Source organism: Corvus brachyrhynchos, unplaced genomic scaffold, assembly GCF_000691975.1.
Source record: "Corvus brachyrhynchos isolate BGI_N302 unplaced genomic scaffold, ASM69197v1 scaffold130, whole genome shotgun sequence".
Lineage (NCBI taxonomy): Eukaryota > Metazoa > Chordata > Aves > Passeriformes > Corvidae > Corvus > Corvus brachyrhynchos.
This window is the reverse complement of record NW_008236193.1, coordinates 1,683,391-1,710,843: the sequence shown is the minus strand read 5'-3', so window position 1 is coordinate 1,710,843 and position 27,453 is coordinate 1,683,391. Positions and strand designations below refer to the sequence as shown.

The window sequence follows — 27,453 nt, the reverse complement described above, 5'->3', positions numbered from 1 at the left end:
CAGCCACAGTGTGGCCAGCAGGATCGGGGCAGTGACTGTCCTCCTGTGCTGGGCACTGGTGAGGCCCCACCTCAAGTCCTGGGTTCAGTTTTTGGTCCTTCGCTCCAAGAAAGACATTAAAGGGGCTGTAGCATGTCCAGTGAAGGGAACAGAGCTGGGGAAGGGTCTGGAGCACAAATCTGATGAGGAGCAGCTGAGGGAGCTGGAGGGGCTCAGCCTGGAGAAAGGAGGCTGGGGGTGATCTTATCACTCTCCACAACTCCCTGACAGGAAAGTGGAGCCAGGTGGGGGTTGGGTTCTCCTCCCAGGGAACAAGGGACATGACAATAAGAAATGACCTCAAGTTGCACCAGGTGAGGTTCAGACTGGAAAAATTTCTTCACCGAAAGGACTGTCCAGCCCTGACACAGCTTCCCAGGACAGTGGTGGAGTCCCCATCCCTGCAGGGGTTTAAAGGCCATTTGGATGTGGCACTTCAGGACATGGGTTAGTAGTGGGCTTGGCAGTGCTGGGGGAATGGCTGAACTTGATGATCTCAGAGGGCTTTTTCAAACTGAACAATACCCTGGACCACGGAAAAAAACCACATAAGGTTTGATCCTCACCATTTGAAAGCATGACTCAGAAGGAATGGAGTCAGATCAGACAAGGCAGGAAATGAAGAAATAAAGTCAGATGGCATTCATGTCACTATATTGTGGGTATTCAGTTAATGTGCCAGTCTGAAATGCGTCTTCCTGGACAGATAGTGGTTTTCAGAAATAAGGGTCTGGAGAAAGGGACAGGGAATGGCCCAGTCTTCATATGTACACTGCTTTCTCCGGCCTCTGTGGCAAGGCACATCCACCTTGTGCTGTACTGAAGTCTATTCTTCTTCATAGCAGGACAATCTCTTACTGGAAGATTTTGCCCGAGTTTCAAGAAGAAATAATATATTTGTAAGGGCAATCCATGGGAGTCATGGCACCTGTCATTCTGGCAGACTGTATTTCACAGTGCTTCAAAGGGTGTACAAAGATGGGCCCTGAGAAATGCTTCTATCTACTGTGAATTCACTTGTGAGGTTGCATTGCACATCCCTCTGTAGAGCAGCCAGAGCAATTGGGCACATGTAGAGTTCAGCTGTTCAAATCTATAAGTGAGTGCAAGAAAACTGCCTATTAGCATAAAGAAGAATCTCATATATGTGTAGAGAGTTGTTTAATAATTAAAATGCCAATAATGCATAGAGAAGGCAGCTCTGGTATTTTGCATTTATAACTGATCTACTGCAGAAGCAGAAAGTGATTTTTCAGCCACTGTGACAAAGAACATAAACTCTGTGCTGATATTCAGCCAGGCAGCTGATGACTGTTGGCATCTTCACTGAAACTCCACTCTGCATGGAAACCGCAACAGTGCAGAGGAGAGAGCTGCTAAACCTGGGAGCCTGAGAACCAGGAGGCCAATTGTGCAGGTAGAAAGCACAGCCAACCACAGGCTGCAAGAGGCAGGGCAGAGGTGGGAAGGAAGGAGAGATGCAACCTGCTCATGGAAAGGAAGAAAAGTCAGTGCCACATTGGCGTTGGAATTGTCTCTGTGCAGCACAAGCAGTGGAAGAAAGCTGCATTCCCAAGTAATGGGTAAAACACAAAATACAGTAGAATTAAATGTACAAATACAATAAGGCAAGTGAAAATAAAAAGGTCTTTAGAAAGAACTTGTTTATGGCATGAAACCTGAATCAAGTCTCTTTCAAATAGGTCAGGCTGAACAACTGCTGGTTTGTAGTGCAGCAGACAAGCATGGGGCTGAGAGGAAGAGTCAGAGGTGGATCAGGGCAGGGAAGAAAATCAAAATTACTCCTCACCCCTCTTGTCATGCTGTGGGAACCAGGTGAGTTTCCATCAGAGAGCCTCTCAGGATGGGAGCAGGGGATTTATTCTCCAGTGGCACTGGCAGTGTAGTTTCTCAAACTGTTTGAGAAAATGGTGCTTTTGAAAAGTCAGGCTTCAGAGTAACCACTACAAGAATCTGCAGTTTGCACTGGCTGTGCCTGTATAGTGATTTACAGGGATTGCTAAAAGCAAAATGTACATAACAAATCACACAAACTCCCAGCGCAGAACTCCTCCTAGGAGTGCACAGCTCAGGTTCCCTGTGCACCTGGAAGAAGCAGGGAGCACGAGCTGGGATTCAGAATAGCTAAAATGCCTCAGTCACATACACTCTCAGCAGAGTCAAGAAGAAAATGAGGGCACTTTTAGAATGACAGAAACTTCAGAAACTCACAAAACTTTGTCTCACTCATCAGTTGAAACTACCCAGACAAATTTTGGGGGTAATAATTTTTGTCATTGGATATAAATTTTTTTAACTTTACCCTCTTTGTTTTGTTGTCCCATCAGAAATTCTAACCGAATGTCCTGGCAGGTGCTGTCAGTGGGAATGGCATCACATGCTCTTTCTCTTTTAGCTCTCTGGGCCCTGTTCTCCTTGGCCCTTGCTCCTCCCTCCAGGCCACATCCAGGAAAATGCACCATAGCAGCTTGGCTACACGGGGACGCTGCAGAGCACCATGAGACCTGTAGGCTATAAAAATGAGGTAAAAAAATTATGAGAGGCACTTACATGAAGAAATACTATAGCTCAGGTAGGAGTAGATTTGCATCAGTGTGATCCAAACCAAAACATTTCTTTACATTTCTAAATTTTCCTAAGCTTCATGTGTGGTAAGAGTTGAAATTTTGACATTTTGTTAAAAAATAGGGCAAAAATAGATGTTGAAAGATTGGCATTTCCCATAGGAAGGAAATTCCATTATTTGAGCAGCTCTGTGAAACATGAAGGAAGTTCATTTGCAGAAAGTCTGCTAACTTGTAATGAAGGTCACAGCTGCATAATTGGACTCTGTTCCCAGGGCCAGTGAGCAATGCAGGAGACAGAATTAATACCAACCCCCAAATTAAGGTTACTGTAACAAGGAGAACAAGACTATAGAATTGCAAAATCCAGGGAAGGGAGGGCTGAAGGATTGCTTAACACACAAAGAAATCACATCTTTCCCCATGACAATTAGCAGCAGGGAATATCCCGGTGGCTTTTTACACTCCAGCAGAAAGTATCCATGTCCTAGGACAGGTCTAGGTATGGATGGTCCATATCCATCCTCCCAGTCACCACATGTTCAGTTGACAGGGCTGTCACACTTACCTGCCATTCACTACATCATGGTCCTTAAGGGGGTTTTTTCCAGCAGTTCAGAGAAATCAAGCACTTTCAAAAGGCAGATATGCTAAGTGCTTGCTGGAAGCCAGGAAAGCCATGGGACAGTGGATACAACCATCTACTTGGGTTTTGTATCCCAGCCCCGCAGCCTCAATGCCTCCTCCAGGTTGTGTGTCCAAACTGGACACGCTAACTGCATTCTAGCAGAGACTGACATGGGAGATTTACCTCATTACGAGTCAACCCTTAGCCCATTTTTAGGTGTTTTGCTTTTTAAAGATCCAATAGAAGTCAGTCTTTCTTAAAAGGCAGAGATGATAAAGGAGTTGTTCTGCTAGACCTGCAAACCTCTCCTTTAGATACACAAGCCCTTTGTAAAAATTTGTCTCTAGAGTCCTTTGCCCAGAACTTCACTTGTTTAGGACTAGAGTCTTTCCAATTTGGGCAGAGATACTGATGCCGTCTGAATTGTTACCTTTTTTCTTTTATATATTTTCTGTATTCTTTACACATATATTTGTAGCTTTGTAGTCTATTATTGTAACTTAGCTTTAGTATTTTTCTAGGCAGAAAGACAAAACAAATTCCAGGACCCCTATGCTATCTTGGTTCTCCTTAGAAACCAAGGTTGAAAACAGCTCTTCGAGACATATTTTTATAAATAGGGCCTGGTCCTTATCTGAGGGTGGAGGATTTAGAAAGTGCTAGAGCTAGGGGGGCATGACTTCATCGAGTGTACTTCTAATTGGGGGGCTCTTGTCAGATATTTCAATTTGCAAAATCTATAAAAATTGTACACGTGTCACACGGGGCAAGCATCATTGGCATTTTCCACCCAACGGACTGTGCATCTAAGGATTCTAATATAAAGGTACCCCTTTTTATCACCCTAACTGTGTCTGGCTCATATTTCCAGGACTAGAGAAAAAGGCATCAATACATACTGAGGATGCATTTAAAGACGGAATGAGTGCAAAACAAAGTGCCCTGTCCCTATGTAACATTTTTAGTCTACTTGTGGAATTAGCATAAATCATTTTGAAAGGTGTTTTGTGGAGGAAATTTCCAGGGAGCTGATTTTGGAAAGCTGTTCCAGGCTGTTTCCCATCAAGTCCTTCCTTTATCTTCAAGCAGCTGTGCAAGGATAGCATCAGAACACCCTCTGTAAGGTGACTCCATGACATGAGGTGCAGTTGTCATGTCTTTTCTCGTTGCCTCTCACAAGCTGACATTGTGAGTTTCCTTTTTACCCGTTGTTGAAAACATAGAGCATCATGTGGCCTCTGTTTGATGTGGATGATCAAGTGTGCCTGGCACTCATAGAACAAGGAGAGACTTGGGGCATTTAGCTGACCATGGGGTTTGTTCCCCAAGGATTGCCCTACCCTGGAAAGACTGTCTGGGCATCAGGCAGCTCCATCCTGAGGGAGCAGAGCTCTTCACCTCCTCCATAGCTTCAGGCTGCTGCTTTGTGTCCTATTTAATAACTCAAAGTTGTCTGGAATTTGCCACAGGTACAAGTCGAAATATAGAAGAAGTTGCCAAAGGACAAGGTTTAAGGGACTTGTCACTGCAAGTTTATGGCTTGTAAAGGCCTATGGGTGCTAACGAGGGGATTAAAAACAAGGGTAGGAATTAGCACAGATTCTAGGAGCCAAGCCGAACTTCAGGCATAGGAGGTGGAAAGGACGACCATTCACTGCTGCCTGAGGTGCAATTGGGGAATAGAGCAGCATTTGAGGGGTGCTCTGCCACTCTCTGGGTAGCACCAGAAACACATTTGTCCAGGTCAGGAGTGCTCTGGTAGAGGTCATCAGCCCCCAGCAGTAGCCAGCAGTGCTCTCAGGGGCCCTTCTGCAAGACCAGCTTCTGGCCAAGCTATGCAAGAAGTAGGGGCATGAGGAATAGGAGATGTCCTTTCTCTGGGACTGCCCCAGCAATGGCCGATGTTGTGAACCAGCAGAAGCAGGAAAGAAGATCAGCCATGTACCAGGTTGGGCTGCCACAATCTGTCTCCCTTTACCTCTGTGGCTGGACTGGCTCTCAGCCACATTTCTGCAGGAGGGTTTTGATGCGTGGTACAGGCAGAGCACACCTTTTCCTCAAACCCAGAAACATTAATTTTGGAATAAAAATATTTTCTTGTGTAGCCCATTCCAATATGTGTTTTGCTGGAAAGATGACTGAAACTTTGCAGGGTACAGTACTTGGATTTCCAGTCCCCAGTTGACACTTGCATGACCTGAGATGTTGTTGAACCTTCAATAGGAAGATTAGGGCCATTAGTGCCACTTGAGCCATGGAATGGTGTGAAGACCAAGCAATTTATTTGGTTCAGAAAGTGTCCTTGTCTCCTGATGCAGCAATGGCTTGTGTGAAGCAACAAGGGAGAATGGCAGAGATAGTCAAGAACCCAGACTCCAATTGGTTCATTGAGTGAAGTCCCATCAAATTACCATCCTGATTTATGGTTGCACTCAATAATTTTGAAGTTGTTTTCAAACCTAAACAATTCTATGATCAATGTCTCAAAAAGCCAGTTGGTGCTGGGAATTGCTCTCTGTAACCTGGGCTGAAGAGGTCCAGTTCTTCTCTTCCTACAGAGCCGATGGAGACATAGGATTTGGGGGGATTTAATTTCCAAGGTCCTCTGTCAAATGAGCATGACACTTTGGCTTTGACCTACTCCTGGATGAGTTCAAACTCTGTCACAAGCTCCCGCTGAAGACACAACGTATCAGCCTTGGTATGCCAAAGCCAGAGCACCAAGCACAACCCTACTCTGGGGCCACCTGAATTAAGGAGAAGGCTACTTTCATCAAAATCATATCATTTCATGATATGTCCATTGCGAGTCATGTATCTGGTAGGGCTAGAAACAGAGGTGCTGTTGTAACTTCGGTGCTGTGGCTTGATTTTTGAATATAATTTTTCACTCTGCCAGCATGGGCTGTGTGGTGCTCACACCTGCAACCTGACTTGTGGTTTTGACATAGTGCATTGATCAAAAATTTGAAATGTGGGACTTTTATCTAAGAAACTGCATGAGGAATCAATATTTAAGAAATCAGTCAGCAGTGGAAGTTTTGCCTGCTTCCTTGAAAGCAGAACCTGTCTCCCTGAGAGCCTGTACAGCTAGTGTATTTCCTTTGCACGCTCAGTGAACTGGTTCCTCTTTATGATGTGCCTAATACATCGAAGGGAAACTGCAGCAGTCTGGCTGAGGCACAGACACATGTCTATCCCCTAAGGCTGATCTGGATAAACCACAGGGGTTGTCTGGACCTCAGAGGTCCTGGGCACACAGACTGGACCTGTGAAGGACCTGCCTGTCCAGTACTCAGCTGTTGCTGCTGGATTGATTTATGCATGCAGCCTCCCTTGTGGAAGGAACCCTTGTAAGGGGCAGGAGTGGAATGGGGATGAGATCTGTCTCTCATTTAACAGCTGCCCTGCTGTCTGTTACTGCTAACTCTTCTTGAAGCTTGTGTGGGGAGGCAGAAGAAAGTGCAAACCCACTGGTACTGTGAAACCCAGTAAGGGCTCTATGCAACCTCCTGGTGACAGGTGCTTTCTGTGCTCTGGTCTGGTGCAATCATCAAAGATTTTTTCTGTCTCCTCCTACATGCCACTCCCCCACCCCTTACTGCCATGTATCCTGAGCATATTACAGTCTTCCTTTCCTCTCTCAGGAGGTACTGCTCAGAGCTCTCTGCTAACACTGAACCTTTCTAGGGAGAAAATCCTGCTTCCTGCCTTTGAAAGAATTAAAGAACAAAACAACTCAGAATAATCCCCCAAGACGAAAACAACTCACTGCCCTCTCTGCTTGACAGCCTGCACTGGTTCCAGGTGAGTGGTTTTGTCTGTGAATCTGGATGCATGAATAAGAGTGGTGCCAGTACCAGGGGGCTGAAGCAGGGCAGGAGATTTCCTTGGGCATGTGCATGAGAGAGCGGCAAGGATAGCTCTCATCTGCTTTAGGACAGGGGTCTGCCCAGTGGAGGGTGCTCTAGAAGTGGGACTCTGTGTCCTCGGCTGGGGTCAAATGCCTGGTGAGGAGCTTGAGCGAGACAACCTTACCACAGGAGGTGGTAAGTAAGCTGGCATGAGTAGGGAGCATTGCAGAGAGTGGCACTTGTCCTTCCAGTATTGGACTTAGGCCCCAGACCCACTGCTCAGTTGGTGATCACTTTGTCATTGTAGAGCTCAGCTGGGCTGAAATTACTGCCTATTGTGATTCCTCTTCCTTTAGCTGGGGCTCTCTCACAGAGATGGGTCAGTAGCTAGGCCTTGAGCAGATCTGTTCTCCTCCTGGGCCCACTGTTGTGGTGGGAGTTGTCTGGGAGGGGGCTGGCTGACATTTTGGTATCAAAAACCATAAATGCCCTACTGAGCAGAAAGCCCTTCCAGGGGCTGCTATAGCAATGCAAAGATGGCTGAGTTGGGCTTGTGAATGGAAATTTTTGACCTAGGCTCTTTGGCTGCTCTGCTTTCAGCTTGTACTTCCCTTCCCAAGGGCAAGCAATGGGCCAGGCTGCAAAGGATCTAATAGTATGAGGGGTGAGGATGCCTGCAGCCAAGGGGGGTTCTACAAACCCTGTGAAGACAGAGATCCTGGTCCTCAGGAGTGAAAAAAAAGCCCAGCCAATAGCACAGTGGCTGGACTTAATGCTCCTGATCACAGGCACTGAGCTACTGATGGGGGGAAGTCAGGTGGGAGTGGAGACATCTACTCCTTCTTTGCCATCCTTGCAAAGACAATCCCCACAAAGCACCTCTTTTAGTCAGCTGGCAATGGGGGGACTGTAGCTTCCCACTCTGGAGTGCCCATGGTCTTCCCAATAGCAAGTAGAACTTGAGAGCTGCTAACAGCAACTTTCAGACCACTGAGCAGAGTGACATGTCCCTTCCTTGCAAGTACTGAGCCTCCCCTCCCACCGTGTGAGGATGGGCTATTTAACTCCTCTCCCTTGGTGACCCAGCACCAGAAGTCCACCGCGGAAAGACTGGCACAGCTTTTTCAGTGACCCCCTGCCTTGCCCTTCCATATCTGCCTAACTGTGCACAACTCTTTCCAACACCTCTCCTTCTGCAGAGATTTCTCCTTCTTCTCCCACTTAGGGTGCTTCCTTGCTGCTACCTGCAGAGACTTCCCTGACTGAAAATTCTGGTTTTGATGTTGAACATAAAGCAGAGTTTCCTTGGAGACAAGAGAAACAGTGGGCTCCAAGTGCTGATTATTTCACAGTCTGATCAGCTTTCAGCAATGAAAACTAAAAAGGGAGTTGCATTAGCAAAGGGAAGAGGGAGCCTGGAGCAGCCATCATTGAGGGGGACACCTGACATGCTTTTCCAGTGTCATCCCTTTAGCAGCATGGCTTGACCGAGTGCCACGTGCCGTGCCTGTGGCAGGGTGTGATGGTACATGCTGTACCAAACACTGCTGTCTTGGGATTACATTGCCTCTCTTCCACCAGCCCCTGGAGGCTGGTAAACCTGGGAGAGGGTGTGCGATGGGCATTCTAATTTGGCTGACTTCTGCAGTCCCAGGAGTAAAACTGGCTAATTAGATTAATCCCTTTTGTGTTCTTCTACACAGACATTAGCAATAGTGGGACAACGGTGTAAAGCAGCCCCATTTCAGTCACTGTTTCCCATCCATTTGTTCTGTGTACTGACAACTGGGCCTGTCCCAGCCAAGAGCCTGAACCCTCTGAAGAATGGAGCTCTCCTCTGCTGTGCTGGCCACGCAGATTTTTGCCTCCCTTGGGGCAGGTTATTTGATCATTGGCTGATATCTCTTGGACACATTAGCAATCAGAAAGCTGCGCCAGCATGCTGTATGAGGGCAGAGGAAGCAGGCATGGGATAACTACTGTGCTCTGCCTCATGAGAGAGCACAGCACAGGGCAAGAAGGCAGACACAGTCTTCATCTGAATTTTTTGTTACTTTTTCCAATCCCACACACCATGGCAAGACCACTCTGTAATGCCATGTCCTGCCAGTGGTCAGGACCTCCCCCTTTCCCAGAGAAGTATCTCACAGTGGATCCACTTGACTGATGGCTCCCCCTCTACTGAGACATCCCTGGGTTCCTCACAATCTGTCCAACAGCCACAAATGGCACTTGGCTGTTTCAATGAAGCAGCATTTTCTTGTTTGTCTTTCAGTGTGGTGCAGAAGTGCTGTGCAGGGGTCAGAGGGTGAGAAGAGTGGAGAACCGACCATGTCCCCGTGCTAATTATAAATGTAGATCAGCTCCAGGACATTGCCATGGACAGGATGTGTCAGTGATGTCTGAAGTTCCGTAAAGCTTTGTCTCATATCAGCAGAAGGAAGGTCACAGCATTGCTGAGGTTGGCAGGGACCCCTGAACATCATCTAGTACAATCCCCCTGCCCAAAGCAGAGTCAGCCACAGTTGGTTCCTCAGGACTGTGTCCAGACAGCTTTTGAATATCTCCAAGGATGGAGAACCCCCCGCTAGCCCCTCTGTGCAGCCTGTCCCAGTGTTCAATCTGTCTTGCAGCAACAAAGACTCTCTTTATGCTTAAGAAGAATTTCCTGGTACTTCAATTCATGTCTGCCACCTCTCAGGTGGTCACTGTGCAACACTGAGAAAGGTCTGGCACTGAATTCTTCGCACCCTCCCTACAGGTGTACATTGATGAGACCCACCCCCCTTCTCTCCTCCAGGCTGAGCAGTCCCAGATTTCCCAGTCTTTCCTCATGGGAGATGCCCCAGTCCCTCCATCATCTCTGCAGTCCTTCAGTGGACTCTCTTCAGTGTATCCATACTGGGAAGCCCAGATCTGGACACAGCACACCAGCTGCGGCCTCACCAGTGCTGAGTCAGAGGGGCGGGATCACCTCTCTCGACCTGCTGGCACAAGCACAGCAGAGTTTCTGGACTCTACTGCTGGTCCCACCTGGGATGTCCCGGGAGTTCTGTGGTCCCAGGGGTGATGTACCAGATGCAGGCCCTAAGAAACTGTTATTAGGGGTTTCATATTGAGTTTTGTCTGGACCATGTAAAGTAGTCAGATACATTTCGTCTTCATCCACCAGAGCCTTATTCTGACCATTACCTGGACAAAGCCAGGCCAGAGCTCTCTGCAGCTTACCCCCGTGCTCAGAACACTCGCTGCTCTGTGACCTCAGAGCTGCTGCATGTCTCTGGAATGAGGGCAGAGCTGCACGTAGGCATGAAGTAGATTTATTTCCCTAGGTGTATTTTCCCTTCTTGTTACAAAGGGGTGTTAAGGCATGAGAAGCTCACGCGAAACAGAGTTGTCCCCTTCAGTTCCAGTCAAACAGCTTCTCTGCAGGCAGCAGAACTGTCTATTCTCCCTGGCAGAAACTCAGTGCATCACTGCTACACAGAACTAATCTCCTCTGGCCAGCACCACTGCCCTGACCTCTTTGAGATGTTTTCCATGTGGAACTGTGCCCTCTCTGCAGATCTACAAGCTGTGTAGATGTGCATATGCAGATGCAACCTATCTCCTCCAGCTCCCCCCAGATCCTGCTGCCAGGTGCAGCCCTACTGCCGCAGCATTGGGCTCTGCTCTTGCCAACACTGGCACCACTCCTGTGGGGCTCTGCAGGGCTACCCCAGCACCATGGAACACGTAGACTGAGAGTCTACCTGCCTGCCCAGTGGACAGACTGGATTCGTGACCTGTGCACTTCTGAGGAAAGTCTGCCCTTCACCTCTGCTGATAGCCTGACACATGCATGCCTCAGGAGGAGCTTGCTTGTGGGCTCCCATGGATGCAAACTGTCTTAATATAGACAGTACAAAACTTTGCAGCACATGAAAAAAAACTTTTAAATACTTACAGCCTACCTCTTGATGTTTGAATAACTGAGTGCAGGAACATTTCAGTGATGACAGCTTTATAACAGTCAAACTTGGCTGGGTTTTTTTCTGAAGCTGAGCCTGCACAACAAAGAAAGTAGGTCATTGAAGACTTTCACACAACTTTCCTAGAGTTTGAGTTAAATGCAAAATTTCTTCAGCAAGCAACTTGAAATTTGAAATTTCTTTTTTTTCTGTTGTTGTGATGTAGCAATATTGAAGATGTGCATATGGGTTTCCAAATATTAAAAATCTCAACAGTTTCAAGCATTTAATGTTGCAACGTGAAAGCTGTATCATTCCCACAAGTGCGATTCGTGTCTTGGCACTTTCACTTTATCACAAGACAAAGTCTGAGATTACTCTCACCCTAAATTCTGAACACAGCACTGTACCAACCACTAGGAGGAAAATTAACTCTGTCCCAGCTGCCACTTATCCTCTCAGGGATGGAATATGCTCTGTATTTTCTTCTTTGTCCCCTAATGTCTCCCAAATAATTCCTAGTACTTTTTTCTGTCAGTCTGTGGTCTTTCCAGCTTCTTTGTGAGTCACTGGAATCAAGAGTTTTTCTTTCTGTGTTTAGTGCTTTTCATTTATGTACAGAGCAGATGATTCTTCCTGCCACTTGTGAGCAGATGGACAGCTCAGCCCTCGCACACTTTCTTTTTGGACCTCACAACTGAAATCTCTTTTGGCAGCCTGTCACCACAAGTGATGATGAAAAGGGGATCTCCCCTTTCATTCCCTTTCATATCCATTGCTTTAAAAACCTTTCATACATGATCGTTGACAGAAGTTTTTTAAAAACCCTGACTAATCTGACACTGAGGCCCTATCCTTATTGATGTGGGTTTTCCTTCAACTAGATGCATTTGAAGATTGCTTTTTACTTCTCCTGCTCTCCCTACTTCTCCATTTAAACAAGCTGGTCTTTTCTCTGGGAGAGGGGCATGGACAAAGATGTGAGAGGCTGTGTGTCTTTACAGAGGCTGTAGTCAAAGATTACATTCAAGATACTATTTCAGGAAGTTTTTCTGCTGTGTACAATATTTTACTCTCAGATTCTAACCTTTTGTAGAACTTTGTGGGGCCAAAATTATACAATTTGTGAGAAGGGGAAGCAAACCTGCCCCGATGCTCCCACATTTGGCTCTCCAGCACTGTAAGTGTGCCACGGCTATCTCCAACCTCCCTTCAACCAGAATGTTAATATCTTCTGTCTTTAAAACGTGCTCATGGGAAGATGCTGCACATTGGGTGGTGCCAGCTTGTCTGATGTTGGCTGCTTTAGCACAGACAAAAGATAAAGAGGACAAATGTTCTTTAATGTCCGGTTCAAGTTGGAACAGATGCATCTCAGTTGATTCGGAGATTCCCTGTTTTCTAGCTCTTTATAAGTCCTTAAGCTCTATTGGACTCCTCCCCTCATGTTGGAATTCTCCTTGGATAGATGGGGAGATAACCATGGAAAAATCTGCAAAGAGCAGGACAAAATGTAGTGCAGAAGTCTTCCTTCCCCATTTTTCTCTTTCACCAGCATCTGACTGATACCCCTAAAATAGCCAAAATTCCTCTGTTTATGTGAAACCTCACTGCCAGGAACTAGGCATTAGTTTTGCAACACTGAACTTTCTTGCAAAATATCTTGTGCTCCCTGCTCAAGCCTTGAAGCTACCTCCAAAAATGCTCTCAAATATCTCAGTGTTTCTGGCAGAGTGGATACTGGTGAAGCAGCCATGGATAGAAGAACCTTCACTGAGAGATCAAAGCCATCTTCTTCCTCACAAAAAGGAAAATCCAAGCCATTGACAAGAGAATTTTGGTGATTTACTGCAGCAGTCTGAGAACTTCCAGCTGATGCAAGAGAGAATATGTACACAATTCCAGACCAGCGACGCAGAGAGAATGTGCTGTGGAGGGGGCTGCTCTATTGCAAAATATGCAGATAGAAAAAGGGAGCAAGCCAGCAAGAGGGTGGGGACATCAAAGGAGCAAGATCTGCTGGTGAGTTCCTTCTGTGCAATAACTTTTGCTCTAAGAAGGTAGCTGAACACATGGTGCAACATGGGATCTAATGATTAATCCTGTACTTTCCCATATCAAGATAGAAATTTCACTTTCTTTGGACAAAAATACATTTTCCAGTGCACGTAGATGGGGAGACATCTAGAGAAAAGATTGGGTGAGTCCCTTTATATCTGTGGGTTCTGCTCTTACCTTCCCTGTACAGGAATTTCTGCCATTGCTGTGGTATGGTCCAGCTCTAAGAAAGGCAAGGTTTGGAGGAGGGGGAGCCCACATTTCCCTACTCAACATGGGTCTCCTCAGGTCACCAGAGCAAATGAGAAGTCTGGTTTGTGTGTAGAAAGTCTGTCGTGGGTGATTTCAGAGCCATCAATGTGACTTTTCACTGAACAGTTTGGAGCTTTCCACATCAAAGTAAGGCAGCACTTCACATTACCAATGTGTGCTGGATCGTTTGATGAAGAGTGAGTGCTTTGGGAGTAAGAAAAAGAGTGTCTGGAGTTTGAAACTTTCTCTGATGGTTCTCCTTTTGGAAGTGATTGCCTCAGGTGGTAATCTGTTCTACTGTAGGAAGCCTCATGGCATCCCTGCTGACTTGGAAGCAAGCCAATGCTATTCTAATCCACAAAAAAGGTGTGAGGGAAGACACAAAGAACTACAGATCTGTGAGTCTAACGTCAGTTTCTAGAAAAATTATGGAGAAGGTCCTACTGAATACTACTGAAAAGCATTTGAAGAATAATGCAGTCTTCAACACGGGTTCACAGAGGAAAAATCCTCTTTAACCAGTTTGATTTCCTTCTAGGTTGAGGTCACATCCCAAGCTGACAAAGGGAAGGTGGCGCATCCAGTTTTCCTGGCTTTTAGTGAGGCTTTTGATACTGTCTCTCACAGCATCCTTCTGGACAGCTGTCCAGCTGTGGGAGGGGTGAGCTGATGGTGTGCAGTGCGAAGATCCCGCTGGATGGCAGGGCTTGAATGGTTGTAGTGAATGGGGCTGTGTCTGGCTGGTGAGCAGTCACTGGTGGTGTCCTTGGGGCTTAACCCTGGCGCCAGTACTGTTCAGTATTTTGATCCATGATCCAGATGCAGGAATTGAATATCCCATTAGCAAGCTTGCTGACAATACCAAATTGGGAGGTGCTGTTGACTTTCTTGAGGAACAAGAGGCCTCAAAGAAGAATTTTGATGGATTGGAGCATTGGGCTATCTCAGGCATGAAATGGAAGTAGTCCAAGTGCTGTTTTCTGCGGCTGGGAGGGAGTAACACTGGATGCAAGTCTAAACTGGGAGAGGAGTGGCTGACAAGCAGAGGGGGACCTGGGGGTGCAGATTGGCAGCGGGCTCAAGAGGAGTGAGCAGTGTGCCCAGGCAGCTGAGAGGGCAAATTGCATGCTGGAGACATCACATATAGCATGACCAGCAGGTCCAGAGAGGGGACTATCCCATAGCAGTCAGCATTGCTGCAGCCTCACATGGAGCACTGTGTGCAGGGCTGGGCCCCAACATTGAAGAAGGATGTGAAGGTCCTCAGACATGTCCAGAGGAGGGGAATGGAGGGTGAACCTTCTTGTGAAGAGCTGGAAGGCATGTCCTACAAGGAGCAGCTGAGGACTCTGGGCTTTCCCTTCAGAGAAATGGAGGTTGAGAAGCATTGCTTTCTGCAGCTTCCTGAGGAGGGAGTGTGGAGAGGGAGGTGCTGGACTGTTCTCTCTGGGATCCAAGGACAGCACAACTGGGAATGGTCCAAAGTCGTGCCAGGGGAGGATCAGACTGGACATTAGGAAGCATTTGAATGCCCAAGCAACAGGACAAGGAGTAATGGCCTGAAACGAAACCACAAAACGTTCCACCTCAACGTGAGGTAGCACTTCTTTACATTGAAGGTGGCAGAGGACTGGAACAGCTGCTCAGGCAGGTCATGGAGTCTCCCTCTGGAGACATTCAAACCACCTGGGTGTGTTCCTGTGTCACCTGTTCCGGGTTATTTGTTCAACTCTAAATCTGGAAGGCTATAAATGATACAAGTTTATTGTGGGGCACAAGGGGATTGAATTAAGTTTCTAAACCTACTGTCAGGTTCAGGAGGCACAATCTTAATATACTGAAAGAATCTTGCAATTTCTTTTTCTCATGTGTAGCTGTGAAAAGCAGGACTGGCAGTGAGAAGAAGGAAGACAGGCAAAGTTTTCACACAGTCTGGTGTGTATTGTCTCCATCAGCAGATAAAAGTGGGGTGGTATAGTAAGGAATGGAATGCTTGATCAAGCTGGAATGAATGGATCAAAATCCATGGAATGCTGTTTGCTGATCCAAAAGCTGGGGTGACCACAGCAGCACTGCAAGGTTTCTGCAGCAAATACCCGTCATGTTTGCCAGTGGCCTTTGCGCAGCTTAGCTTTGGGAGGGCTTCGGGTGACTTGGCTGGGCCACCTCAGGTGTGTCTCTCCTGTTCTGAACTTCATGAAGGCATTAGCATCTATACAAACATACCTTCTCTCAGAATGGAGGTTTTTCTCCAGCTTCCATGCACATGACCTTGCAATCTTGTACCACGAAGCAGCTCCTCTTTAAGGCAATGTCTTCAGTTCGTGATAGGCATTTATCTGGGTCCAGATGGAAGATACTAGGTGTGTAATTTATAGAGAATATAGTCTCACTTGAGAGGGTTTCTTTGATTTAAATTTAGGATTACAAATGGACTAGCTCTTAATTTGACTTGCAACACCAAAGAAGGTCTTCCAGCACTTGCTGATGTGCTAAGGTGACTTTTTTCTTCTTTGGTTTCATTTAGGATTGTACTATCTTTGCAAACTCTTGGGAACAAGAATCATTTTCAGACCTTCCTTCTGTCAAGGCACAGCAACAGAAGGAAAATGGCACCTGCACAGTCAGGCAATAATCTTCCTCATTATGAGAACTGTTGGGTGGCTGGTGCCTTCTAGCACTCTAGAGACTGGTTTGCCTGTGTAGCTCCCTTGTTCTTTTTTTCTGAGGAATATGGAAATAACAGTATAAAAGTACAGTAGACTGTCCAGGTCTTGCAGCCAGTTGGTAATGGAGCAGCATTTGTTCTTTATTTATCTCTTCGGAGTAGGTTTGATTTCAGTCTTATGAACTGAACTTATGAAGGCAGAACATCAGGTTAATCCCATCAGTGGAGTTTGAAAAGAGATACTACTTGGAACTCCTGTTGTGTTTCAAAGGAAAGTCAGTAAATAAAGTGTTATCCTCAGGCTCCATGGAAAGCAAGGGGGTAATGTTCCTTTCTATAGAAACAGCCAGCGCCACTCACTGTCATGGGGAAAGTTGTTGTGGTAGGGACCTGTCCACCTTGGAGGTATGTCAGAAATGTTGTTTGCTGCTTGGTTTTGTTTGGAAGAGTTTGTATATGGGAAAGGGGTTTATTGCCAGGTGAGAAAAATAAATTCCGTTCCAAAGTGCTCAAACTCCTGAGTGGCTGTGGAGCCCTTTCTGGCTGCCCAGGCCAACATAAGCCACTCCTCAGTGCAGGCTGGGTGCTGTAGAGGCCAGAGCTTCTCTAGAGGCACCAAAGCAGTAGTGACAAGACCCTGGCAGTCCTTTAGATAGCCTTCCCCAAGGTCTGCTCCTTGTAGATGGTCAGAGGAGCTCATTAATCAACTTTAAATAAACCTTCCTAAGCAGGCCCCAGGGAAATGACCTAAAGACAAAGGCAAGATGTGCCACAGCTTATGCTTTCCTGCCTGTTCTTCTCCCTGGCCAGGGCAGGCAGAGCTGTGCCTGGAGGACGGAGCAGCTGTGCTGACCATGAGTGAGCAGAGCCATGTCAACAGCCTGTTCCTCAATGAGGATGCCGCCAAGCGGCTCCACGCCGACAGCCGGGTGCAGCGGTTCCGGCAGGCTGTGCAGAAGCGGGCGGCGCGGGCCAAGAAGCGGATGCACAGCATCACTGCTGAGAGTGCTAAAAGCTTCTTCAGGAGAAATGCCTTTGTCCTCTTCACCATTGCTGCGGTCCTACTAGGTACGGAGCTGGTGGCAACACCAGGCACCATTTATAAATATGGGGAAATGTTTGTTTATTTTACAAAGATTTTATTTTATGGGATGACAGTTCAAAGTGCTGCCACATCATGAGTCCTTTTGTGTGCAAGAACAAGAGGCCCCACAGAGAGTGTGTTTGTGGGAGGGAGTCCTTGTTGATCCTTTCTGGCTGCAGTATAGAAACAGTCTACAACAGAAAGAGTTTGATGGTCCAACTCAACCAATTCTTGTACAAATCATCCCGGTTTCTTCAGAGGCATCTTGTGAGTGCAGCTGTAGGCACAAGGACTTTTCTGATTCCTCCCACAGCTTTAGCCTGACAAGACCAGAACCGCTGCAAATGGCCATGATACAATGCACACCAAATCTGCTTAGCACATAGCAGGTTGTCCCTAGCTTTTGATCCAGGCTATATGTCTCTAACTGGCTGAACTCAGCTTTAAGAGGTGGGTAGACAGAGAATCTGAACTGTGTAGCCACACTTATTTTAGTCTGGGAGATCATATCTCTCATCACAGCATTTTGTATTCATGAGCTTCTTGGGAACAGACTCTAGAAGAGCAACAGACAGGGAACAAGGAGACCTGTGGTTTCGCACATGGCTCCTGTGCACATAAATATGTCAGAGGGAGAGAGAGCATACAGTAAAAACTGGATCACAGCCTTTTAGAAAATGAGCATTTGTTCCTTTGGGAAGAGGAGGAGCAGGCAGTAGATGAGAAAGAGAAAAGCTGCACTGTAGGACTGAGGGACAGACCACTGGATCACACTGACACACTTCCATTCTCATCCCTTGCTGATCCACAGGGATTATCCTGGCCTTCTCCCTCCGGCCCTACCAGCTGACCTATCGCCAGATCAAGTATTTCTCCTTCCCCGGCGAGCTGCTGATGCGTATGCTGCAGATGCTGGTTCTTCCTCTCATTGTCTCTAGCTTGATTACAGGTGAGAAGTGCTTTCTGCTGCTTTCAGCCAAGACAATGGGCAGCAAAGCTGTTGTTCGGGTACCTCTTCGTGACCCAGCTGGAGGTGCTTGGATTAGCCTGGCTAGGAGTGACAAGCCCAAACCTACAGCCATAGTGAACATGATCCACACTGAGACCCCTGCTGGCTCAGTAGTGGCACAGAGAAGCAGAAGACCTTGTGCTTTCTCAGAAGACCAGGGAGAACACAATGCTGTGGTTCCAATGCCCAGCACTTCAGCATTAACAAGGATTTAATCCTACATAACCTCAAATGTCTCCAAGTTTGTTCCCCAAATCAACTTCAGGTTTCCTCCAGCCTAGAGAAGGTTAATTTATGTCAGTCCAAAAGGGTTGAAGTTGATCACCGGCTAGAAGGCTTGTTTCACCCAGATCCTCAAGGAAGACACGACAGACAGCCAAGCTTTCAGACAGCAGAAGGGACTGCAAGGTGTTCCACCTGCGGAAACATCCCACCATTAGGGACTGAAAGGCCCAATGTACTAGGAGAGGATTATTTCCCTTCTGAGAGGTTTAAAAGAAAATTGCTACATTTCTAAATGCGGCCTAAGATCCACCAATGCTATGCTTCTTCATGACCACAAGCCACATTCTTCCATATCAACATCATCCTGGAACTCCAAATTCTGTCCCTTGTAGGCTGTGCTTCCTAGAGACCCTAGCTCCCTGTCCAACTCATGCATGTACCTTGCACCCTTTGAATCTTCCTCAAGCTTTCCCTTTCTCTCTAAGATGATAGGCTTCCTCACCTTGTCTCTCTATGTGACACCCCAGGAATGGCCTCACTGGATAGCAGAGTCTCAGGGAAGATGGGGATGCGGGCTATCATCTACTACATGGTAACCACAATCATAGCTGTCTTCATCGGCATCTTCATGGTGATCATCATACACCCAGGAAAAGGATCTAAGGACAAACTTCACCGGGAAGGCAGAATTGAGCAGGTGCAGACCACAGATGCCTTCATGGATTTGGTGAGGTAGGTGAACAAGATGGTCTCATGTTGAGACCGTATCAATGAGATTACATTCCTCCATGGAGTGTCCTTTTGAAGTATCACAGCTTTAGGCATTTCATCTTAGGGAACAAGTCTACTACTTCTAGCCTAGTCTAGTGAACTAGCTTTGTCACTCCGAGACTGAGTGCTTGGCCCAGAGTCCAGCCCTTCTCCAGAGATACTAATGTAAAGGTCAAGGTGTGCTCAACAAAACAAGTAATGAGAACTACCAGTGGCTACCTACCTTTCAGAAATTCACCCAGCAAAGGCTACGCCAAATATCCATCTTCAATGACCAAAGGAAATCAAGGAAGTGGTTCCCAAGGCATTGCCTCTTCTTCCCTTGCTGTGACCTTTCTCAGTGAATTGCAAAGCTGTACCATCTCAAGTGGTATAAAGGCATGTTTGTGAGGTACAGGATAACAGAGAGCTCAAATGACAGCTGTAGAGGTGAGACTGAGAGCAAGGCAGTGTATTAAACAGTTGTAATATATTGTTTCAAGGTTTGGTTGGGTTTGCTGATGGTTTTACAACGTAACTACATACGAGGACGGTATGTGTGTCATCTCTTTCCACACACCTGAATAAACTTCTGGAGTCTGACAAGATGCAAGAGGTGCTAGGTCCACATCAGTGTATTCCCTTCTTCTGTCAGTCAGATCAAAAAGGGCTTGAGTGGACATTGTGAAAGCTGTGACCTCAGACACTGCCCCAGGACAAAGAAGTTAGCCAGGAAGCCCATGTTTTCTTCCTAGTTCAACAGGACAATAACTCTTTCCATGTTTTATCTACTGCAGGAATATGTTCCCGCCCAACCTGGTAGAAGCCTGCTTCAAACAGGTATGAAATCTCATCTTTGTGCCCTGTGCCCTCGACCGTGGTCCTATCTACTTCTCTGAGGGATGGAATAGTACTTTATTCCCCAGGTCTGACTTCTGCAGGAAGCACTGCAGATGTTAGTCTGTATTATAGCATCCGCCATGCAAGCTTTTCAAACTGTCTGTAGATGGGAGCTTCAACCTCCATCCCATCCCACAGAGGCAGGAAGGGTTTGCATGATCTCAGGTAGCAGGCTTGGCCTGGCAGTGATATGGAGCAGAGTCTCCAAGAAGCTGTCTCTTCTGCAGTGCTAGTGCCCTTAGAAGCAGCACAAAGGGTTCTCAGAGAAGCCAGAATATCTCAGTCCTAGCAACATGAGATGCTTTTGACCTCCCCCTCTATGAACTTTCTGAACTTTCTGATGAAAGCACTACACTGGGGACCTTAAGAACAGGCAAAGCAAGTTTCCCACACAGGTCAACAGCAACTTGCAGTACTGTCTTTTCTTTAAGAAGGGATGTAAGAGCCTAGCATGTGTCCTGAGCAACTGAACTAGGACCTGTAGGTGCATCTGATAATCTGTGTCTTTTCAGTACAAGACGCAGTACAGCACCAGGGTCTTCACCAGAACCATCCTCCACAGCAGCAATGTCACAGCAGGTGTGGCAACCACTCAGATCCCTGTGCCTGAGAATTTCACCAGCATCATGGAGAACGTCACTCATGCCCTGGGAACCATCTCCGAGGTGCTGACCTTTGAAGAAGTCATTCCCATCCCGGGCTCAGCCAATGGGGTGAACGCGCTGGGGCTGGTAGTGTTCTCCATGTGCTTCGGTTTGGTGATCGGCAGCATGAAGCAGAAGGGACGGGCCCTGCGGGAGTTCTTTAACTGCCTCAACGAAGCCATCATGAGGCTGGTGGCCATTATCATCTGGTGAGGAGCACGGCCGGTTGGAGCAGGAGGTCTGCAGGTGCAGTTTCCATTGACATGATGAGAAGTGGGGTAGCTTTAAGGATTTCATGCACAAGACAGGAAAAGCAGATTGGCACAGCTCTACTTTGGCTCCATCAAGCTGGAGGGAAAAGTCTGGATGGGATATTTGTTCACATTTCATTTCCTGTTCTTTTTGTTTTTACCTTAGAAATATCAGGTACACCAGGACTTGCTTTTCTTGAGGTTTCTGGAAACATCCTTGGAAGACCAGAGAGCTGGAGTGGAAGATCTCTTAGCCTTACCAACAGGAGTAGGGTGTGAGGCTTTCTCACCAAAAGCTTTCCTTCCAGCTGTGTTCCAGGAGTCTGACTTAGCTAGGAATCCCAGTAACCCCTTGCTACCTTCCTGCTTTCAGGGTGGCAGCGGTATGCAGTAATGCAATAGCTCTGAGAGCTGAGCTGGGTTGAGAGGATCAGCTCAAAGTTACTGCCTTTCAGTTTGAGGTCTCCCAGATCCCGATGCCTCTGGAGCTCAGCTGCTCACTGCTCTCTGTGTAAGGCTGCCTATGACACGTGATCCAGACAAACAAGGTATTGCTGAGACAAGTCTAATCTAGAAGGCAGAATTTTACCAAATCTTGTTATTTTAAGCTTTTTACCCAGTTAGGGGTCAAAGTTTTGTCAGGTCCTGCAAAAGAGGACAGATGCAAGTCTGGAAAAATACACGCAAATGTCTGACAGGGAAGAAATCTGTCAGCCCGACACCCTCTCCCATTTTGGATCACTCCAGCTTTCTTTCCTTGGTCTTGTAAGTCATAGTCTTGTATCTCAGAGCAAAATCCTGAGCACAGCAGGACAGGCCTTACAGAAAAAGGCACAAAGGGGAAGAATATCTCTGAGCTCATAGCAGATGTTGGGAAGCCCCACGCCCCTGGGATCTTTTACTCCATGTCTGAACCAGAACTTGGGGCTTTGCTTTCCTAAGAAGAGGTAAGACTTGCCTGAGGGCACAGAAGGGAGAGCATGAGCACAGTGGAACAAGTAGAGCTGCACACTATTCCAGAGACCTTCAACACCCCTCCTTAAACCTCCCTTTAGATGAAGGAAGGCAGGGTGTTTAGTATAGAACACTGGTTACACTTGGGAGACTGCCTGTGCATGCCTTCCTGTAGCCACAATCTGCAGACCATCTCCCAGGAGCTTGTTTTTCCTGGGAAGATCTGGTCACTGGCTGCAGCCAAGGATGTGTTCTAATAGGAAGGTCAGAGGAAATGAAATATTTATTAAATCCTTTCCTGAAACTTTTCCAAACCTCCCAGGCTAAGCTGGAGTTTGGCATGTGGACCTCTGCGCCTTGTGCATGAGTTGCATGTGAGTTCTTGAGCTGCGGAGGCCCAGCCCTGAGAGGTGTGGCCATGGAGCTGGAATTTTCTTTGGTCTGGTTATTATATTAGTGCCCATGATTCTCTCCATATCTGTCTTATGTCTTTTTTGTGGAGTCTCACTGCTGCTTGTCAGCTGCATTGTTATGGAGGGGGGGGGGGGGAAACACACAAGGAATGGAAAAGATAGCAGAGTACCTCAAAATGGGGTTTTAGACAAGCCATGGCTGCTTTTACAGGTGTTGGTGTGCCCAGTCCTTGTTACACCAGATCTGGAATCCCTAGATGTTCATATTCCTTAAATGTGAGCATCTGAAGACAGCAAGGCTGATATCCCAGAGCCTATAGGATGCTCTTGCTTTACTCCCTGATTCCCTGTTTCTCCTGTACTTTCCTGTGCCTCTCAGGGGAAAAAAACCACATTCTCAGCCCAAGCTCTGTTAGGAAAGGAAGGGACTCCGAAGGTTTCTCTACATAACCTTCCTCATCAATTCTACAAGGAGTATTGTAGAAATGTAAAAAACCAAAAGGAGGAGGAAACCACCAGTGCCCAAGCTGCGTGCACAACAGAGTGCTGTGGTCCCCAGGCGTGCACCAAGAGCTGATTTTTGACCATGGGATGAACAAGTCCCAGCTCTCTCCAGGTTTCTAGAAAAGAAACCAGCAGTATCATCCAGTGATTAGGCTCAATGAGCACTTATGGTATGCTAGCTTATTGAGGATTTATCCAGACAGCATGCGTTAAAGCTGGTGTGAAAGTGTGGGAGCCAGTCCTGAACATCGGCCTTGTATTTCTGTCACAGGTATGCTCCAGTTGGGATCATGTTTTTAATTGCGGGCAAAATCCTGGAGATGGATGACCTAGCAGTGATGGGAGGCCAGCTGGGGATGTACACGCTCACTGTCATCGTTGGACTCCTCATTCACGCCCTTTGCATCCTGCCCCTGCTCTACTTCATTGTCACTCACCGAAACCCCTGGGCATTCATTGCAGGGCTCCTGCAGGCTCTCATCACAGCCCTGGGCACATCCTCCAGGTACGATGGCTGCGTAGGAGTGGGGTTGGGGTTGATGTAGGTACCGCACCTCAGCACTTCACTGCTCTCAATGCAGCACTGTGGTCTCACCATTTCTAGCACTAGCGGCTTTTTGCAGTGGACCAGCCAAACTCATTTGGGAGTGGGAAGGTTCCCACTGTCCTGCTCAGGAGCCCTAGTCACATGACCAGCTCTGACCATCACTGAATGGCCCATATTCCTCCTGACCAAACACGAGGGTGATTTTGCTTACCACTGAAATGCTGAACTCAGGACAAATATCAAATCCTTCTGAATCACAGCATTATTCCACATGCACATACCTCTCACACACATGTACTTGCACACATTTTCACATCTCTCTCTCCCAGGCACATAGACTATATGCAGCTGTCATTAAACCTCACAGAGACATGGGCAAAGGCATCAACACTGGTATGTTCAATGACTCACACTGCTATGTCACACAGCCAAAGCAAGGGATGGTAGGTAACTTGTTTCACTGAGTGCTATGTTTCTTGTTGTATTCGTTTCCTGGCAAGCACATAACAGGCTCTTCCACATACATTCTCATACCAAAACACATAGCATTTTTTTCTGTTCATGTTCTCTTTCAGAAACAGTTCTTTGCTTTCTCTGCCAGATATATTCTCAAACATGTCATTCTTGTCTTATGGACTGAGAGGGGTGAGAAAGGGCTCAAGCTTTTTTAATAGCAGAAAAAGGAGTTCTGGTCTTGAGGGTCTGCCCTGTGTACCCTGAATCCTCCTTCTTTTGGTGTTATACCGGCATCATCAGCCTCAGGGTTATACAGCCCCTGTCCCAACCCCCTGAGGAAAGCCATGTCTGAATGTGCAACTGCAGCGTGCATCATATCTGAGGAAGCCTTGTTTAGACTGTTCTTTCTCCTAGCAGCTTCTGGCCTCTGGCTCACATGGCAGGGTGAAAAAGCAGGTGGGTAAGGTCATAAACCAGGCAGAGGCTTAGTCCTTCTTACAAAGTCAGCACACATGCAATTCATGTGGTTTTGTATTTGTTTCAGCTCAGCAACTCTGCCCATAACCTTCAGGTGCCTGGAAGAAAACAATGGTGTGGACAGGCGCATCACGAGGTTTGTACTGCCTGTGGGAGCCACAATTAACATGGACGGCACTGCTCTGTACGAGGCCCTTGCAGCCATCTTCATTGCACAAGTCAACAACTATGAACTTGACTTTGGGCAAATCATCACAATAAGGTGACTTTTGAAAGAGTTTTGGGACTACAGAAAGGGTTTCAGTTTTGTTGGCTTATCTGAGGTGTGATCAGGTTCCTCTTTTGCTCAGAAGATGCAATTAGTATGCAAAAGTATGGGAAAGAAGGGTTGTACTACAGCTCCAGGTGTCAAAGCACATATGGACACCATGTCTTTGAGGCTCCACTTGAGCCCTTTTGCATGTCCAGGTCTCAGGAAAAGCTGTGGTGCGCGGTCTGTTATGAGGGGGTGTCTGGCAGGGGCAGCCTGGCATTGTGTTGATGTCCCATGTGCCACAATCCTTCTTGGTGACCAGGGCAGAAAGGCTGCCAAGACGATGAGTTTGAGCTACTTCCTGACATTTCTGAAAATGCAACCACCTCTTTTCTTCCCTTTGCTGATAGCTCTGCTTTCCTGTTCCCTCCAGCATCACTGCCACAGCAGCCAGCATCGGAGCCGCAGGTATTCCCCAGGCAGGACTGGTGACAATGGTTATAGTGTTGACATCAGTGGGGCTGCCTACTGAAGATATTACACTGATCATCGCTGTGGACTGGTTTCTGTAAGTTCCTTGCTCAGCAGGCATGCACTGCTGTGCACTCCTGCCAGTGCTTACAGACCTCACCTGTATTCCCAATGTCTCTGCTAAAAGCAGGCACAGTAGCCTGTACCACTAAGCTTAAAACATGCCTCTATCCATCAGACCTTTGCACAGTAGCCCTCTCTGCCCATGCTGGAGTTTTCGCCATGTGCTTCAGTGACCCAAGGGATCAGAGGTTGCTTGCTGATCAGCCTGGTGACCAAACAGAATGTCCTCCATTTTCTTTATCTTTAAATGAACCCAGAAATTATCTGCAGAGTCATAGGGAAAGGTTGTGCCAATAATAAGCAAATCCACACTACAGAATGATAGTTCTGGGTTACCAAACACTGAAAGAGGGATGAGACTGGGCTGCACAAAGTTGAAGAGTGTTTAGATGGGTGCAGCTACTCAGCCACACTGCTACATTTCAGCTTTCTTTCCTTTTTAAATAAAATCACTTGGGACCAGTGATTTTATAGGAGTGCTCTTAGGAACCAGACTGAAGAATGCATTTGTGCACAGTCCCACCTCTCTGTCTTCTCAAACACCAAAATCCTGACAGATGGATACACTGTCAGTGTTTCCTCTGTTCTTCTGTATCTTGTATTGCTGGTTTGTAGCCAAAGCAACCAAAATCTGCTCCCAGCCATGGCTGACCAGTTGGAAACAGTTTTGCCCAACACCTCCACTTCTCCTGTGGATTGTGCATAAGAACAGCCTTGGCTGGGAAGAGCCCTGCCTCCTAATATGCTAAGTTACTTCTTGTGCTTACTCAAGAGTAGATTATTTCAATCAGATGCTGCTGATTGAAACAGTGGTAACTTCAGTTGTTACCACTGAAGGACCTGATGGGGCGCTGGACTGGTGACAGCTTCAACAGCTCTGACATACTGTTGTAGTTGTGGAGAATATCTCATTGCAAAGGGGCTTTTAGATATGCTGTTTTGCACAAAGAATTGGGTGCCTCGTCTTAGCACATGCCGTTCATGCTGAGGAAATCTGAGTCCACAGCAGCGCTGTCATAGGTTTGCACCAGAATTTCAGCACTTTTTGTAAAACCAAATGCCACTTAAGTGAAACAGATGTGGTGAGGCCATCTGAGTCTGCAGCAAGGCCTTTGGAAAGGACAGTGTCCACATAGAAACAGAGCAACCTTCCTCTTGATTTGTGTCAAGTCCAAAACTTTTCAGTAAGAAATTGGGAATGCAATAAAACAGGAATGAATGTGAAGCTTGAGCTCAAGGATGTCAGTCAAGGAAGGCTCTCTGGGAGTCATTTTCCTGTCAATGCTGAAGTTGAGTGTTGAGTGACTCTTAGAAAGTGGGAAAAGTTTCACTGAAGATGTTTCTTGAAATAATCTTCACCCCCTTAGCTGCTACTATGAAACTGTATTTTGTTTTTCTCTCTGATTTTTCAGGGACCGCCTTAGAACAACTACCAATGTCCTGGGGGATTCTCTGGGGGCTGGCATTGTGGAGCATCTCTCCCGGCATGAGCTGGATGCGCAAGACTGCGAACTTGGTAATTCTGGGATAGAGGAGAAACAACAGCTCTCTCACCTGGTTTGCCCACAGAATCACACCCACAGGCACTCCAGAAGGGAGACAGCACTGTGAAATCGGGCAGCAGAGCAGAGATTAATGCTGTAAAAAGCCAAAACTTGAAACAGAAGTCCAGAGTGGAGGACAAAGACCCACTGTGCAAGACACTCACTTTTCTATTGCCTCTGCCATATGCAGTCTTCCCTAATCCTGTTTTTCCCTCATTTCTCTCTGACTGGCATTAAAGAGGACAAAATTAAACTGCAAAGAAAGCCTGATTTAGTCATTTTTATGAGGCCCAATAGTTAGACACTGAGTAAAGAAGACTCAGTGAAGGAGCTGGACTAGGAGCTCCTTTATTTCTGAAGTAGCCAGGTGAGTCGGGAACACCACCATCTGTGGACTGGTACCAAAATGTTGCCATAACTCTGTCCTGCAAGATGCAGCTGCAAAGTCTTCACTTGGTTAGTACCTTCACCCAAACAAGCTTTTAGCATTGACCTCCTTGCTCACAGTCCTGGTGTTTGCACAGATATGCACTTGATGCTTCATGAGAGCTCCTCTGGCAACTGGTCTGGCTGCAGATACTAGAGTTACCCACCTCCTGAAGGAATGTGGGATCATACAACAGGGACAGATGGCTGGTAGCACCAATAGGGGTCATTAGGCTTCTCATTAGTGGAAAATCCTAAAGGATTGTCAAAGAAGCAAACAGCTAAAAAAATTATTATATCCATTATTTGGTCTTGAAACAGCTCTTTCCTCCACCAAGTTCTGCCAAAACCCAGTTAACTTCATTTCTCTTTAGCAAGCTCTTCTCCT

At 46.9% G+C, this 27,453-nt stretch overlaps 1 protein-coding gene across 9 annotated transcripts in view; it reads left to right on the top strand.

The window, feature by feature from the left end:
- LOC103620674 (excitatory amino acid transporter 4) overlaps positions 1-27,453 on the top strand; it is a 39,120-nt gene that overhangs the window by 7,539 nt on the left and 4,128 nt on the right. For 3 of the 9 annotated variants that reach the window (XM_017739733.1, XM_017739736.1, XM_017739742.1), the window contains exons 2-11: positions 6,943-7,059; positions 16,845-17,102; positions 17,930-18,067; positions 18,880-19,084; positions 19,900-19,942; positions 20,515-20,855; positions 23,040-23,273; positions 24,316-24,510; positions 24,935-25,069; positions 26,508-27,432. In XM_017739733.1, coding sequence (XP_017595222.1) covers positions 16,889-17,102; positions 17,930-18,067; positions 18,880-19,084; positions 19,900-19,942; positions 20,515-20,855; positions 23,040-23,273; positions 24,316-24,510; positions 24,935-25,069; positions 26,508-26,706 — 1,704 coding nt within the window. In that variant the 5' untranslated portion in view covers positions 6,943-7,059; positions 16,845-16,888 and the 3' untranslated portion in view covers positions 26,707-27,432. Of the gene's footprint in view, positions 1-6,248; positions 7,060-12,703; positions 13,079-16,844; positions 17,103-17,929; positions 18,068-18,879; positions 19,085-19,899; positions 19,943-20,514; positions 20,893-23,039; positions 23,274-24,315; positions 24,511-24,934; positions 25,070-26,507; positions 27,433-27,453 lie in introns of those variants that run through there. The other 6 variants (XM_017739767.1, XM_017739725.1, XM_017739757.1 and 3 more) reach the window with 6 other exon arrangements.